We start from the raw sequence: 16,752 nt of genomic DNA, 5'->3' as shown, positions 1-16,752 counted from the left end.
AATAGATAAAAAGATTATTGTGTAAAAAAAATTAGAATAATAAAATTTTGATACTTTTATCTAGAATGCTGAAATGAATAAATTGAATATTATGAAAGAGAGAGATTACACATAAATTCTAAATAATCATAAATCTATTTAACCGTAATTGAAATAAACTATTGATATTGTGCGATTGTGGAGAAGTATTCGCAATTTGTGTGTCAATTGTTTCGTCTTCGTTTTTTATGCTTATTAAACTTATATTTGTAAATTAATTTAAAATAATTATTTTTCTATATTAGTTTTATAAAATTTTAGTTTTTTTTATCACGTATTAAAATATTCAAAGAAAAGCTGAGATGTTTGCAAAAATCTAATTTGGAAAAGCATTAGCTAAAATATTAGTACATATTATATTATTATATGTACATTACATCTGTTTTGTCATATTTATCAGAATGATTTATTGAGAAATAAAAAAACTTGTTGCTTATATGACTGGTTAAGATATGAAATGTATTATATTGATGTCTAGGACAAAAATTTGTATAGAATATAGAAGCACATTTAATTTTATCGAAACAAAAGTACATAAATCTTATTTACATTTTAGCAGAAATTTATGTAAACTATTTATGTTGAGATTGAATAGTTTACATAAATCTTTTTAAAATGTAGATTTTTTAATGTTACGTATATATTGTAAATTATACAATAGATTTAAGATATACAATAGAAAAAGAAAAAACATAAAAAATGATTTTATATAACAACTCGATTTTTTTATTATATTTTTTGTATTAGAAACTTAACATCAATCTCTTTCTATAATATAAGTTTTATGAACGATAAGATTAAACTTTGGCAAGCATCTCCATTTCGCAAATTACACTAAGATGTCGCAAATAGGACAAGGACATTTTAAGTGAGTAACATATTTGAGTGCAATTAGTAACAGAATTTTTAAAATAATATAATGGATTATCGCGATAAATTAAAATCTGTTGTGAGATAATTAACTTATAAAATATTAATTACACAAAATATTTATAATTACAATTATTTGTAATTAATTATTATCAAATCACATCAGTTGATTTAATTGAATAAATAGACTATGATAAAATTTTCATAGATTCTTTCATAGACATTAATAGAGCGCCATTAATTATTGTAAATTCGCTTTGTAGATTATTTATCTACGTTTAATACGATTTGTTATAATGTGCCGTATAAATACATATTAATGATATGCGCCATCGGTAAATTTCGCAATTTCTGTGTAATACATCAATGTATGGATCATTGAATCTTTTTAATAATTTATTTCGCATACGCATTGCAGTTAATGAAAGGCCAAAAAGGAAAATACAAAATTACAAGTACAATGTCAAAACGTGTTATTTAAATAATGGATATTTTAATTTAATTATTTTAGTTTTTTATATTAATTGTGTAAAGAAATTGGAATTTTTATTTCATCTTATAGCAGAATTTATCGTAAAGATATAATAATTATACTTTAGTGATTAGATAATCATAATTTTATAAGACAATGAAATATTTTTTAGATTTAAAATCAGAATGCAGAAAATTTTGCGATATTTTTTGGATTCATAGAAATATAGGTCAACCTTCAAATATAGGTTAGCGTGTCATGTTTTCACTGGGAAATGTAAACGTGACTATGCAGAAATTATTATCAATTCTGTTTATGAATCTTCAATAAACTTTAGATATATTATTTCTCAACAGATGAATAAGCAATGTTTGATTGCATTATTAAATGTTGTGTTTTTACATTCAGTATATTTATAAAGCAAATAGAAATTTTAAAGAAAATGGAAGTGATTTGCATGTGTATGTATATGCGAAAACGATATTCTTTAAACTGCATGTGTTTTTAAACAATGCAAATGTCTACAGAATAAGACGGATACCAAAACTGCTCCGATTATCTTGAGTGCACCCTGTGCATGGGAAATTAGCATCGTTACCAAATGGTAACAGAATACATTTAAGGGTTACTCCACTGGTGTCAAGTGATGAATTATTCAGAATGCAGGATGTAATGGCAAATGCCTGTTTAACTTGCAGCTAGAAACCCGACTTGCATTATTTCGGTTTAAAAAGTAGTGATTCGCGTAACTTTATTATGCATTGCTGGACCAAAATAGTCAGTCAAACAATAGAAAATATGATATATATTATCAAGTATTACTCTCAAATGGATTCCATAAATTTATCCATAGTAATAATTTTTTTTTCTATCGATTATGCTTTATTCTTAATATTAAATATTTAAATAATTACATTTTTATATTACATATAAAAAAAGATTTTTGAAAATAATTATCAAACATGATATTGTTATACGTCAACACATATTCCAGGCTTAATTCGAAAAGAAATTTCTATTTCTAAATTGCAGCTTTTGTATTGAATTATATATCTGTACGAAGAGAAATTGGATATTATTTTAATATTGTTTAATTTGTTACGGGCACAAATGTGTGTCTGAATCAAAATATCGCATATTGTTTATACATTGATAGAAACTCTTTTTTATTATACGTCGTTGATATCAATATAGATATAGATTGAACATTTTTACAAGTATAGCCATTCAATCATAAAAGTTTAACAAGAGGCGCTCTAATTTGTGTCGAGTACAGTAAAGCTCTGTTGCATATTGATTGCATTGTGAGAAAAGGATTGTTCGATTTGACTAAACTTTATTTTGCCAAATATCAATTTGAATGAAAAAAATGCTCTCATTCTCTATCAATGTTACCTTTTATTAAAATAAACTTTCCGATATTTTCCTTTTTATTTGCTCTGAATTTTCAAAATTGTATAATTTCCAAATATTGAAATAATTGTTATAGAGAATCTCTTATTTTTATTGTATAATTTTTTAAAATAATAATCAATTGATTTTTAAAAATATAATTTTTATTTAAGGCTTAGTTATATAAATGATAAATATATAATAACAAATATGTGTATTATACAAATAATAATCTCTTTCGAGACCTTTAATAGGAAAAATCAGCTTGAAATTGGCTGATGATTTATCATTAAAAAATAACGCGAAAGCAGAATATTCCCTATATATTGCTCAATATGTTTTGATCAGAATGCGCACATGTATTTCTCTTGTATATATTTATAAAACATTTATTAGTATAGTTTTTATTAATTCCAAGAAATATACTCAATCACGCAGAAATACCCGATTTTCATATATTATTCACTTCGGGGTCATAGGATCCGAATTCAAACTAAATTTTATATTAAGTCGTATAGCTCTCTCCTTCCTAAAAATTCATAAATTATTCATATTTTTCTGTCAATACAATTATGGTCGATACTAATTTTAAATATTTTACTTTCCAAGTCTCTTTATAAGAATGTTTTGCTTAAATAAATGTATTTTATGTCGACATTACAGCCCAATGATACTTGTCATTAACTTAAATTGAAGGTAAAAGGAGAAACGCGAGAATTGCACTGTGACGTGAAAAGCTTACGTACATATATAGGTAATTAGTAGCTCTAAGAGCATTCGTTTAATGCTCAAACGACACGGGAATTGGAGATACTATATACGGGAATGAGAGACGTAGCGTCAGGAGAGCCACCTACCCGAAGGAATCGATCGATCGTTTTTCATTCACGCGCCTTCGACGTATGGGACGTATACTACATCCCCGATATTCGGCCTCCAATCATGCACATCAACCTCCCCTATTCTAGACCAATGCCTCGAGCTTTTGATACGTTTCTCAATTAATTTTAACTTGGCTTTTTTCATGACAAAAATATAGCGCCACCGAGATAAGACGGAGATAATTAAGAAAAATTGCTATTCTTGAAGGAAATATATTCTTGAAGGAAATGAAAGGACGCGACGCGACGCGACGAAGAAGATGAGTAGTTTCGAAGGAGGAAAGAAGAAAAGACAATAATCGTCGAATTCGGTGATTGTTTACGGCAAGAAAGAAGACTTGAGAGACAGCAAGAGGTAAAGGATGAAAAACAAGAGTGGGAGATCACGGGAGAAGGAGCGGCACCTCGTGGAAAAGGGAAGAAAGGGGGAATTGCGGCTGAGTTCGGAGAAGAAAGTTGGTGGAACGGGGAGAAGAGTTGAACCGGAGGCGGTGGGTGAACATTGCGGTCCAGAGGGATGAGGGAGAGCCGCGTTACCGTTGAGGGGTTGGTGATGCTGGCGGATGAGACAAGCCGGGGTATGGAAGGGTATACGTGGGAGGGATGACTAGGTGGCGGGTGGGTGGCCGTCGAGGATAGTGGGTCGGTTGGTTGGTTTGCGTGGAGGGACTGCGCGGCAGTCGAGGCTGCGAGGCTCAGTGTTGGGGAGCGCGGCATCGCGATGCGTCGATTTTCCATCGCTGCCGCACTCGCACACGGCTTTTTCCGTCGTTCCAACTTTTCCTTCATTCGCGACATCACTGGATAGTCGACATTTCGCTTTTTGTTACGCGCTCCTTGATTTCTTTTCCCCCTTACTTTGCTCGTGTTAGCGTCTCTCGGCCTCGCTCCCTCTCTTCTCTCGCGTCTGCCTCGTTCTCGGGATTAACTCCGCGTGTCCTTCCGTCTCGGTCGTGTTTCTTTCCTACGCGAATCGCGATCCGCTTCTCTTCTGTGCCCGTTCTCGTTCGCGCCCTGCAAGGCGTACAATGTGACGCGTCAGCGACAGCGCGGATCAACCCTCGCGAGTGATAGTGCGCGACGACGCGGCGGCGACGGTGACACGTCAGTCCGTCACGTCGGCTAAGAACGGATCATGGCACCGGACAGGGCCATGTGGCTACGAGATCCGTGAGTACGGCGCCTCGCGACGGCGATGGATCATCCGTACGCGGGCGGTTGGGTGCCTCAAGGTCACGGCGGCGGAGGCGGAGGCGGCGGCGGAGGCGGTGGAACGGCAACGGTACCACGATGCTGGGAGAGGCCATGCCGATCGACTGATCCTTCACCGATGCGGCCCTTCGAGCACGGCATGCGCTCGACCGAGACGATGAGATCGATGGAGTCGATGAGATCGATCGATTCCATCATACGTCAGCCGCCGCCTGATCCGATGCGCGCATCCGTCGAGCATCATCAGTCCATGAGACCAATGGAAGGAATGAGCAGATCGATGGAGCAAATTCGTACGGAACAGCCGCGATCGGTCGTTGATCATCCAGTCGCTTCGTCCTCGATTTCGCCGGGTGCCATGGGAAGCGGCATGGATCGTCGGGTGATGCGCGCGATCGAGCATCCCTGCCGGTTGAAGGATCACGCCAGTTACGTACACGATCACTTTGGCAGGCCTCACGAGCACGGCTGTCGTTCCGTCGAGCATGTATCGCGGCTGCTGGAGCATCGGCAGCACGAAGCGCAACACTCTGGCCGGCCACCGATGGAACATCCAGCCGTACGACCGCCCATGAACTATTCCTGCAGATCTCTCGATCATGCCCCTGGACGTCCTATGCCGATGGACTGTGTGATTTTTGGACCGCACACCCATCCGCCACCCAGACTGCCCGCGGAGAGCCCATTTCGCCTCAATTGCCCTGTGCACAGTCCGTTCCGATTCAGATTCCCAAACGGCGCCGGCACCGACTATCATTCGCACTCGCAGGTAAAGCGCATTTGCACATCCACAACATGTCGTCTATTGTCCGAGTGAGATGAGAGAGATATTATTGTTCGTTGCTTCTCCCTCGAGGGCTGCGCGATTTATTCCGCATATTTAAACGGACCGATAGACGTAGATGTTATAATCCTCAGGATCCACGTGCGGCTGCATAATGAACAGAGACGGCGCTATCGATAAATTTAATAACAATTTCTCTCTAAAGAGCACGTAGTACATCTGTGAGAGAAAATAAGTGAGCACAGTCAGTATCATCATTCGGTGATTTTTTGTAAATTCTTGCTTAATAATGATAGGGAACAAATTAATACAGTAGAGAGAGAAAGTATGAAATAGAGATAATTTATTGAATTTAATTTATACTTATATATAGCGTTATATTATATGTGGAACATCAATCTCGGAGTTATGGCTTTGACTTTAGATATGAATTATCTTAAAATATTACAGATATTACAATCGATAACTAATTCTGGAATTCAAGAATTCCATGCTTATTCTTAACGTTACACTTTAAATTAAAACTTAAAGAGTATGTATTTATCCACAAATATGAAAACCTACATTTACAAAAGCAAATGCATTTTATAAGATCATATTTTGCATATATATTACACATATAAATCTTATATAAAATCATGAAAATCTCTTCCGGTTCGATACTCAATCACAATATATTCACCATTAGAGTTACCGTGTCACAAACTTTCAGGTAAATCTACTTAGTTCATTGTTAATCTAAGTTTACAAAGTGTCTCGAAAACACGAATCTTTTAGCTAAAGCTTAATGCGAGGATTTATGCTTAATACTGAAAGCGGATGCACTCTAATTCCTTAAACAATCGAAATCGTATAATTTTTCTAAATTAAATAGTTCATCTTTGATAACGTAACTTTGATACGAAATATTTTCTTTAAATTAAGCGCGTATTGAACAATCGTGATCGGTATCTCTCTCATATATTTTTAAATTTTGTAAGACTTGCTGCTAACAAAAAACGTAACCAACAAATTGGATTCATTTGTGCATACGAATGATAACGAGAGAACGCGAAGAATCCAGTCCTATATTTTATCCTGGTGTCGTAATATACTGGTGATGGCTATCGCGCGTGAACCTAATTCCATTATACATGACAACCGGAAATTTGTTCCCGCATTATCGCGCTGGTCCTTCCGCTAAAATTTCACGTAAAAGTATACCTGCGTATCACAGTGTTTATTTCATAAGAAAAATGCATTGTGCTTGACTACTATTGGATCATACAAAGTACGTAGTCGCATTTAGATCGAGATTGTGGTTTGTTGTTATGCACACGTGCATATATTGCATTCACAGAAAATAGTGGAAATCTACGCAGATATATATATTCGAAAAATCAGTATGTTTAATATATACTAGAAAATTAATGTCGCTGATATATGCTACTGGATATATCGAGTAGATATTTTTAAAAATTGTACAAGATAAAGGAAAATCGTCCCGTAATCTTTTAAATTAAATTTCTCGACGTATCTTTCGGTATTTATGAGCTAATTGGAAGAGTCTCACATACGTAAGAGAAAGAGAGAGAAATATTAATTTCATTGTTCTGGAATATCGCAATGGAGAATGAATAGAGTCCAAATATGTAGTTTCCGTTTTTATAATTTCCGAGTTTTGTATGAATGGATGAAAGCTCACTCAGATTTCTTGCGCTTTTATAGGTATCAGGTAAATGTGATTGTTATATTTTACTAAAAATCTAGTGCTTGATACCTCTGTGCTTGATGGAGAAACTTGTGACATAATATTTCGGTTTCCATTGTATTTGGATCTTTTCATTGAAATTTGAAATGTGATAGTACATATATTCACTCATTAATGAGCGAAAGCTCATTATCTACGGAAGAGTAATACGGGATCAGTTGTATTGTGTCTTGTGTAGAAGATAGATAATAACAGGTCGATGTAGGTTCATATCTCTGAGCTATTCCTTTGATAAATTTGTAAATCAGGTTACCACGTAGTAGTAGCAATCGCATCTGCAAATCGCAGCTGCGAGTACGACCGCAAACACGGTTAGTTAAACCGGTCGAAGGATATGGATCCTGAATTACATTTCATGTCACGTTGCAATATTCGAAATGGTTTAGAACACAATGTGTGAGCTTCCTTCAGTGGGCACTGCTCTGTGTTGAAGTATATGTATGGCATGTGTTAATATCAGATTGAAATTGCTACGTGTATCTTCCATACTTTACAAATAAAATATCTGCAATATTATATATAATTTTATATATATAATATTTAATATCATCTCATTATATTGTAAAATTTGTTTAAAATATATTCTCTTGTAAATGTATTTTTATTTAGCTTGTTTGGCTAATTCAATAACTTTTTTAAATAATTGTATCAACAGTTAGTAAGTTAGTTATTTTTAAATTACGAATAATTGAAGATTTCTATAAAATTTTCTCGCGAAAAGCAATTAATTCTTTGATAAATTATGAGATAAGAAAAATTAGAGAAATTAAAAATCTTTACAACATATAGAAATGTACGAAAAAATATATTTTACCGGAAAATAATATATATATTTGTATATATATTAATAATTTTAATTATAAATTATAAATAACTAATAATATTTTCTAATAATATAATAATATCTAACCCACGTTATTATATATCATATTATTATAAAATGCTAATTTTCTGCAAAATAACTTTTTTCGTAATTTTTACCAATTGTAACTCCCGCTCTTCGCAATTGTGTATATGTACGAGTATCATCAATTTATTTAATTAAACAATAACTTTTCATTATTCGCAATTTGAACGAAGTTAGGCAGTGACACTATTTCGATCCTCTGTTATATCTCCTACAAAAGCAATATTTAAATTTAGATTAAATATTGTTATTATATTCATTATTTTGTAATTTATAAAATAATTAGAAAATCTTAATATCTTAATATCTATTCCATTAAAAACCCGTGCCTCATCTACGTTGCGCTCAACTTTTATATACACAAATTACGACAATTTATGACAAATTCTCTAGCATCGTACTTTAACCAAATGAGATACGTCAGGAATTTCCAGGACATGGAACGGCATGAAAATTTCTCAAGCTCTATGGTGAGACGGGGAAAGGGAACTAGAGAATCCTTTAGTCTCGCGGATTGTACGAGCGTCGCCTGACGGCATCGTAATCGTGAGAAACCCAATTTATCAAGCCTTCCTCCGACCATCAAGCATACTCTGCACCGCGTTTCGCCGTTTTTCTTTATGCCATTCCTCCCGCTTTTCCAAGTCTGGTCGACGGAGACACCGACAACTGTCGTCGCCCTGTCTGGAACTTTTACAATGTCGCGGTTTACGTGCCTTCTGTACCAAAAACGGCGATTCCAGGCAGAGTTGACTTTTGCCTCGTCTGGTGCGACAGTTATTATCGTCGTGTGTTTCTCTTTCATCACCCTTTCTCTCGTGACACAAATAGAGCATGACATTTCGGGAACGCATAATTCACGGAATTATTACGCGGCGGCGATCGTATCAATGGATAATATCGAACAACGATTTAAATCCACGATCCACCATTTTGAGCGCATACCATCACCGTGAATGTTTCGCGATAATGTTTCACGTTCCAATTTCACTGATATGACGGGGGGTCGTTGCACTATTTATCGCCACCATTTATTTGATCTCTGCAGGTGTATGCTGTTGTGATAAATATGGAAAAGCAGGATGCGTCGTATAAAGCAGGTTAATCTCTAGTTTGACACTTTTATTTTTCAGCACAAACGCGCGCTTGTTACGCTGCATCATTGTTTTCAAATGTACCTCACTTGCGTAATCAAAATAGAGTGTTTTTAGCTGACACAATTTGCTTGATACAGTTGCGTCCTCTAAAATTAAATAAAAGTTACGTAAAAAGATATGCACATATATATGAAGGCACATCTTTATCTATCACAATCATTATTTTAAACTAGAGCAAATTTGCATATTTAAAGAAATTTCGAAATTTTACTTATTTAGATTCTTCCACCGATATTTTATTTTGATTTATTGTTATAAAAAGGATTATATTATGGAAAACTAGATTTCAGCGATGATAAGGTAAAGTACATAAAAAGGAATAAGAGCGACTTACTAAAAGCGACCTATCAGCAGATTGTTGCTTGATTTATGAGCAGGTATACGCGCAACATTCCATTTTATTGATCTTACTTGTAGTATGTTTCCTTTATGACTGGCTGTTTCACACTTTAGCATAATTTATTCAAAAAGAAAAGAAAAATCAAACATATAAAACACATTTACGTAACATACTCTTTGCAAATTATATATTTTATAATATTACTCTTAATAATTTTATAAAAATGACATACAAATTTTGACGATTTTGAAGATTTGTTAATGAACGAAGTAAATATTTTCGCAAATTATATACTTTATAATATTACTCTTAATAATTTTATAAAAATGACATACAAATTTTGACGATTTTGAAGATTTATTAATGAACGAAGTAAATATTTTCGTGAAATATTCGCGATGGATGTTGGATATAGTTTACTTTTGTATATTGTAATACTTTTTTTTGTTGTTTTTTTGAGATGCTTTGATCGATGACCGACTTTCATTTATGTAAACATTCGTCGTTACTCTCGGGTATACTTTGCTAGTGTCACAAAGAAATCTTTGGCTGTATTGTACGCTGGAACGTTCTCGCATTATTCTTCAAATATATTCGGGATCACTTTAAATATGTATCGTGTGCTCCATCCATGAAAACTTGCAAGGATTCGCAAGCATAAGATGACGTTTTCAGTAAAGCGTGAAACGAAAATCTTCGCAATTTCACCTGCGAATTTCCTTCACGCATATAGCCAAAAGTATCAACTTTTAAACATTACTTGCTGATGTTTCGATAATGTTTCTCTGCTTCCGAAACTTTTCTCTTCTCGTCGTAATAGTAAGATAAAAAGGCATGGTCTGTCCGTATATTCAATCTCCTGCGCTAAAAACTTCACGCATTGAAATTCCGATCGGTCATTTCGAAAACAAATGTATACGGAATGTATGATACTGCATCGATTTTAAAAAGCAGAAAGAAAATGGACAATTTTATTTGACATATGTTATATAAAACCAAATTTTTCACAATTATTGATTGATATAACCAATTATTGAATGCAATTTCTTGCAAATTCACATGAACACATAAATGAAGTATTATATTTGGAGCAGTTAAGATATAATTAAATTATTTAAGATATATTTTCTGAGTTACGCTCAGCAAATTATTTTATTCACAAACTCGCGTAAGGTTTACAATATATATAGCATGTTTATTATTTGAATATTTTATGTTATATTCCCCTATATACATTTAACGATTGTACTTCTGAAACGATAATATTTCCTTGTTTCTTCGAAAATAAATAAATACAATGAAAATATGTGATATGTATCAAGAAAGAATTTTTTCTTTATTTTCTTTATATATATATAATTTTGAGAAGCTGTATTATTATACAATGCATATATACACATGAAACATATATAATTCTTCAACGGAATAACAGCATTTAAATGATTTTTTTTCTGAAAATTTAGTTCTTCCTATTTCGTGATTGTTTGTAACTTCTGACATTCTGAAATATACGTAAGAATATAGACAAAATTTATTGAGACTTTTCTAGATGTTTGTTTTATTTTTAAACAGGTCGTTATATCAGAGTTATCGAAAAGTCCGTTTATTGAAAAGTTTTTTCACGGAGAACTTACTTGTCGCAACACTTTTTTTCCGATACAATATTATGTATATCATATTTTACATTTAACATTTTACATATTTAACATTTGCACACGTAATTAAAAGATGCTGAAAATTTATAGATTTATTATTATTATAAATCTATTTTTTTATTATTATTACTAAAGGTGTAGTTAACTTCTTAATGTTTTACACATAAATCTATTTTTTTATTATTATTACTAAAAATGTATCTAACTTCTTAATGTTTTACACGTATGTAATGCGAAAAGTTAGTACCAATTATGTATATCATATTTTACATTTAACATTTGCACACATAATTAAAAGATGTTGAAAATTTATAGATTTACTATTATTATAAATCTATTTTTTTATTATTATTACTAAAGGTGTATTTAACTTCTTAATGTTTTACACGTATGTAATGCGAAAAGTTAGTACCAATTTATTTAAACTGATTACTTAACTAACATACATACATATGTTGGATAATCACTTTTCGGACGTATTCCGCCCACTCTTGCTAGATTGTAATCTCGTTCATTATGTAAACGCACACTACGGTGCGCGAAAGGATTGGACAAAGTTAGTAAACGTGGTAAGGTCAATGAGGTTCTACCTTTTCCTTCTATCTCACTTTCTCGTTATGGCACTAACAAGTGGAACACCTATTTCCAGTCGGGAACCGAGGGTAGCAATTAAGCACTTTGCCTTCGTCCATCGTTTTCCCTTGAGGACTAATTATTGTCTAAACGGACTAACTGTTTCCGCACACACTGGACGATGTTCCATCGAACAATAGAATATCCTTCGAAGTTCGATGCAGCTCACGAGGTTCGTTCTACCGAAAGATTGTTTACGGCATAGTATGAGAGGACCGGTACGGGAGGAATTTTAGATGGTAATTTAGTTTCCGTCTCTTCCTCCATTTGTTACGGCACTGTGTACGCATGAATGATCGTTCTCAGATAAACGCACCCTTGTCCACGTCCGCTATTTTACGTAAAGTATTTTCGCCATTTTCCGGCAAAAGATTTATACTTTGCACAATCTTCAACCCATGTTTCTACGGTACGTTTGAAACTGTATTATATCTCATATTTAGTTTGTCTAATATAATAGAAATATAATATGAGCAAAGGATAAAGATTATTTTTGTAAACAACAACAAACAAATGTATCCATAATAATGTTCACGATATCAAAAAATAGTCTGGATAATTTCTCTCAATTTATAATTTATCTTGTTTTCAAGAGATATGAGATTATATTCAGAGATCTTCAATTATAAATCGTAGAATATATTAAACAGGAAAATGAGCAATTCTATTTCTCTCTGAATTTGAAAAATAAATAAATCTATAAATACTCATACATATTTTTATGTATATTATGGTTTCTACAGTAAACGATAATCAAGAATTCAACTCTAGAAAATTTATTTCGGAGATTTTATTCGAAAAACAAGAAATTCATCATTAAAATGATTCTTAATCGTTATAATGGCATAATAAATATATATTTAAAAAATCAAATAAATATCGGAAAAGTAAAAGTCAAAAGAAAAAATCAATATTTAAATATAGTTAAGAAATTTGTGTAATTCAAGATTGCTTTTATTGCAATTTTGTTGTTATGGAGATGATATAACGTTTAGCGATGTAAATGATTTACATATTTCGTATAATGATTTACATATTCCGACAGGATATTTTTAGTAGGAGACTGTATTAGATTTTCCAAAGAGATAAAAATCTGATAATATATATGTGCATGTATAATAATTTTGAAATCATCTTTGCAAATCGTGGGGAAGGGATGAAGCGTCGGGTATAAGTATCGTTATATTTCTACAGTAAGTTGCAATGCTCGTTGCAACTGTGCACAATTATGGTGATTTCCACCGCGTACTTCCCTTTTATTTCTACTGTAACCGCCCCTCGAGAATGCACAATCTGGTTAATGCGTCCGCCGCATTGGTGGTCTCATTTATCAGAAATCCTAAACCCGTATTTCCATAATCAATATATATATTTTAAATGATGTCCTTCTTTTATGCGACGTATTCTATATCGTAAGCGCTGGATAAAAAGCTACGTCGTGAAAATCAATTTAACGGCGTCTGCGAAAAATATGAATGTCGTGATCGATAATTCCGTAAGTCAAAGCATTAAGGATGCAAATGGCAGTTCTTATAGAAACTTTGGTTTTATATCCCTCTTTTGCTTCCATTCTCTTCATTGTGAAGGACTGTTTTCAGTTAACTTTTCATACCGTACTTTAGTTCATTTAGCTTTTGCGCATGCGAAAGATTTATGAAAGAACATTTTTTTTAGAAACTGTATGAAGTGTTAGTCATATTTATTTAAAAAATTAAATAAATATTGGAAAAATAAAAGTCAAAAGAAGAAATCAATATTCAAATGTAGTTAAGAAAACTGTATAATTCAAAATGTTTGCTTTTATTACAATTTTGTTGTTATGGAGATGATATAACGTTTAGCGATGATATAACGATTTACATATTCCGACAGGATATTTTCAATAGGAGACTCTATTACATTTTCCAAAGAGATAATAATCTGACAATATATGTAAACTAAAGTTAATGCAAATAACTAAAAATGTTTAGGTATTTGGATAAAAAGTATAAAAAAATATCTATTTATATAAGCCCGTTGCAATTATGAATGCATTCTGGATAGAAGAATGAGTATCGCATGACTTTCTCAAGAGCCCACGCTATATTTGACTTGTATGACATTTCAGAAATCATAGATTTATGTGCATAGATAATCAAACAAATAATTTACATATGTTAAAATATTATTGTGCTGGTGGAAACATGAAATTTATATTTCTATAGTTATATATCGTGGTACACACGTGAATAACGACGCGTTTTCTATTCGCGACAATGGAGAAAAGCAGCCTTCGCGTTTATAACGCAGTGATATAACATTGTGAAACCACGCGATGACGCGTTCCATAGACCTTATAATGCCGATAACTCGCACGTAACTACAATAACAAGCGTGTTCATCTTAATCGCATACGAACAAAGCGACGTTATTTCATTCAAAGACTTGACGCATCTTGAAAATTCAGATAAATTATGCCGTCGTAGTCGTATTAAAAAATTATCGTCGTTTAATAGAGAACAAGCGTATACCATAAAAGTATATTCGTAACAAATTTCATGCAAATTTTCATCATCCTTGGTAGTCGGGACATCGTGAGAAGCGAAAACGTGATGTAAATGATTCCTATGGTATCTAGTTCTATAGTGGATGGTCTCCACTTTTAGATTGAAAGGGTTGCAATGCCCGCAACCATTTCAATTCTCAGACGGATATCTCGGCGGTGACGCGACGCGACGCTTTTCATTTCCTGTGCAAGATTTATGACGCCACCTAGATACATAAATCTCGCATCTCGCACGCAAATTCGCCGCTTGTCCGGCGCGGTCGCGCGTCTTTAGCATTTTAAATAATGCGGCCGGAACAATTTGACTGTGGCGATCAATAGGAAATCGATGATGGCAACGAGGATCATTCATTATTCAAAACATGGGTGGCTGTTGTTGATTTACTAGTCTCTTCGCGGTCGCCTTCAATAGAATACATTAGCATCATACAGAACGAAGGTGGATCCTCTCAAATCACTCGATTCCATTATGCATATATATTTCGCATCATCTCTTCTTTTCTCTTTTCCGTTATTTCGCCCTTTTACGTTAAAGAGAATGGATCCAACCGTAAATTATCAAGTGAAACTGTTTGTCTTTTTACAATTTCATCGACTATTACTTTGCAATTTCCGCTGTGATACCTTGGAGCCTCGTTGCTTTTCGATAAATATTTAATCGTGTATATTGGACTGAATAGGACGTCTGGTTACTTGCCTTTGTAACGTCGAGAGGCGTGGCACGAAGTTCGCAATAAATACGTATGCCAAGATGTAAAGAATTTCAGTTTCAATTTATATATATACGTTAAGCCTTAGATTAGCAAGATTTTGCATTAGTTACCTGAAATTTTACATAAATAATATATCGATGATTTCATAAATAATATCGATATAATATACTGATGCAAAAGATTTTATTCTTGACTGATGTAATGTAATATACTTATAAAAAACAGTTCTTTCTTATTTTTTAAATTATAATATATTAAATTTCATAAAATTTGCAGTATCGCGTTAGACGAGAAAGATAAAAAGATTGAAAGAATTAAAAATAAAATTAAAAATTCTATTTTCAAGTTCTATTATCAAAAGTTATACTCCCCCTTTTTAATGTATCAATTTTTTACTTAATGTTTCTTTTGCATTCGTAATAAGAATGGTGTGCAAATTAACCTTGTTTCCTTTGAGATTTATTTTATCACTAATTTACTCAATTTATTGAACAGATTGTGATAATTCAAATCAAGTTTTTTGTACACAAATATTTGATTTTTTAATCTCTGTTCGTCGCCAAATGATTAATCGATATCAGGGATAGTCATTATTAGCCTTGGGAATCATTAATGATAGATGTCATTACAGACGTTAACCGATATTGAATGGCTTAATCGATGGGAATGGATGATGTTAATAGATATGACGTTCTCTATGATATATATTTATATATATATATATATATTTATATATATTGATTTTATATGCCGATTTAATTTTTAAAAATAAATTGTGATATATTTATAAATAATTGAATTTTCTAAACAAACAGCTGATACAAATTAACAATTCCTCGTTAATATTCGATTCTTAAACACATATATATATATATGTGGTGTGTGTGTGTGTGTGTGTGTGTGTGTGCGCGTGTGTGTATTACTTAATTCGGCAACATTTGAAATTGACATACAAGTATGAAACAACTTTAAAAAATTTGATAAATTTGTGTCCTTTGTGATAATTATTAAGCAATTACCATTTTAAATTTATTCGAAATGTGTAAACAAATTGAATCTTTTTTTCCGGGAATCTATAATTTTCTTCTCCCATATCCATTCTAATTAAATAATTAAATTATTTAATTAGGACAAGTAGAAAAAGAATTATAAGTTTTCGAGATTTTGAAAGGATATGAAGTGTTTGCGCTAGCGTCAAGTGTCTGGGAGAAATTAACTAGGAAAGCGTCACTGATAGATGGCTAGGTTAATGACAATGATATGTCCTTTTAAAAATAAGATCTTTTCGCGTTTATCTTTCCTCAATAGATTTCACATTTCTTTTAAGGAGAATATCTCCGAAAATGTCAATTTACCTTGGTGCTTTTTTTTAATTTGCATTATATAGGAAAGCTAATCAGCT

At 32.8% G+C, this 16,752-nt stretch overlaps 1 protein-coding gene across 2 annotated transcripts in view; it reads left to right on the top strand.

Moving 5' to 3' along the window:
* The window catches only part of LOC105255597 (peripheral plasma membrane protein CASK), a 181,828-nt gene that overhangs the window by 66,927 nt on the left and 98,149 nt on the right, over positions 1-16,752 (top strand). The window contains exon 1 of one of the 2 annotated variants that reach the window (XM_011264974.3): positions 4,309-5,635. The exons of the other annotated variant lie outside the window; for it this stretch is intronic. Within the exon in view, the coding sequence (XP_011263276.1) occupies positions 4,850-5,635 (786 nt within the window). The 5' untranslated portion in view covers positions 4,309-4,849. Of the gene's footprint in view, positions 1-4,308; positions 5,636-16,752 lie in introns of those variants that run through there. 2 annotated transcript variants of the gene reach the window in all.

This window comes from Camponotus floridanus, unplaced genomic scaffold (genome assembly GCF_003227725.1).
Source record: "Camponotus floridanus strain SB8 unplaced genomic scaffold, Cflo_v7.5 scaffold73, whole genome shotgun sequence".
Classification (NCBI taxonomy): domain Eukaryota; kingdom Metazoa; phylum Arthropoda; class Insecta; order Hymenoptera; family Formicidae; genus Camponotus; species Camponotus floridanus.
Note: the sequence above shows the minus strand (reverse complement) of the source record. Positions and strands in the feature narration are given on the sequence as shown.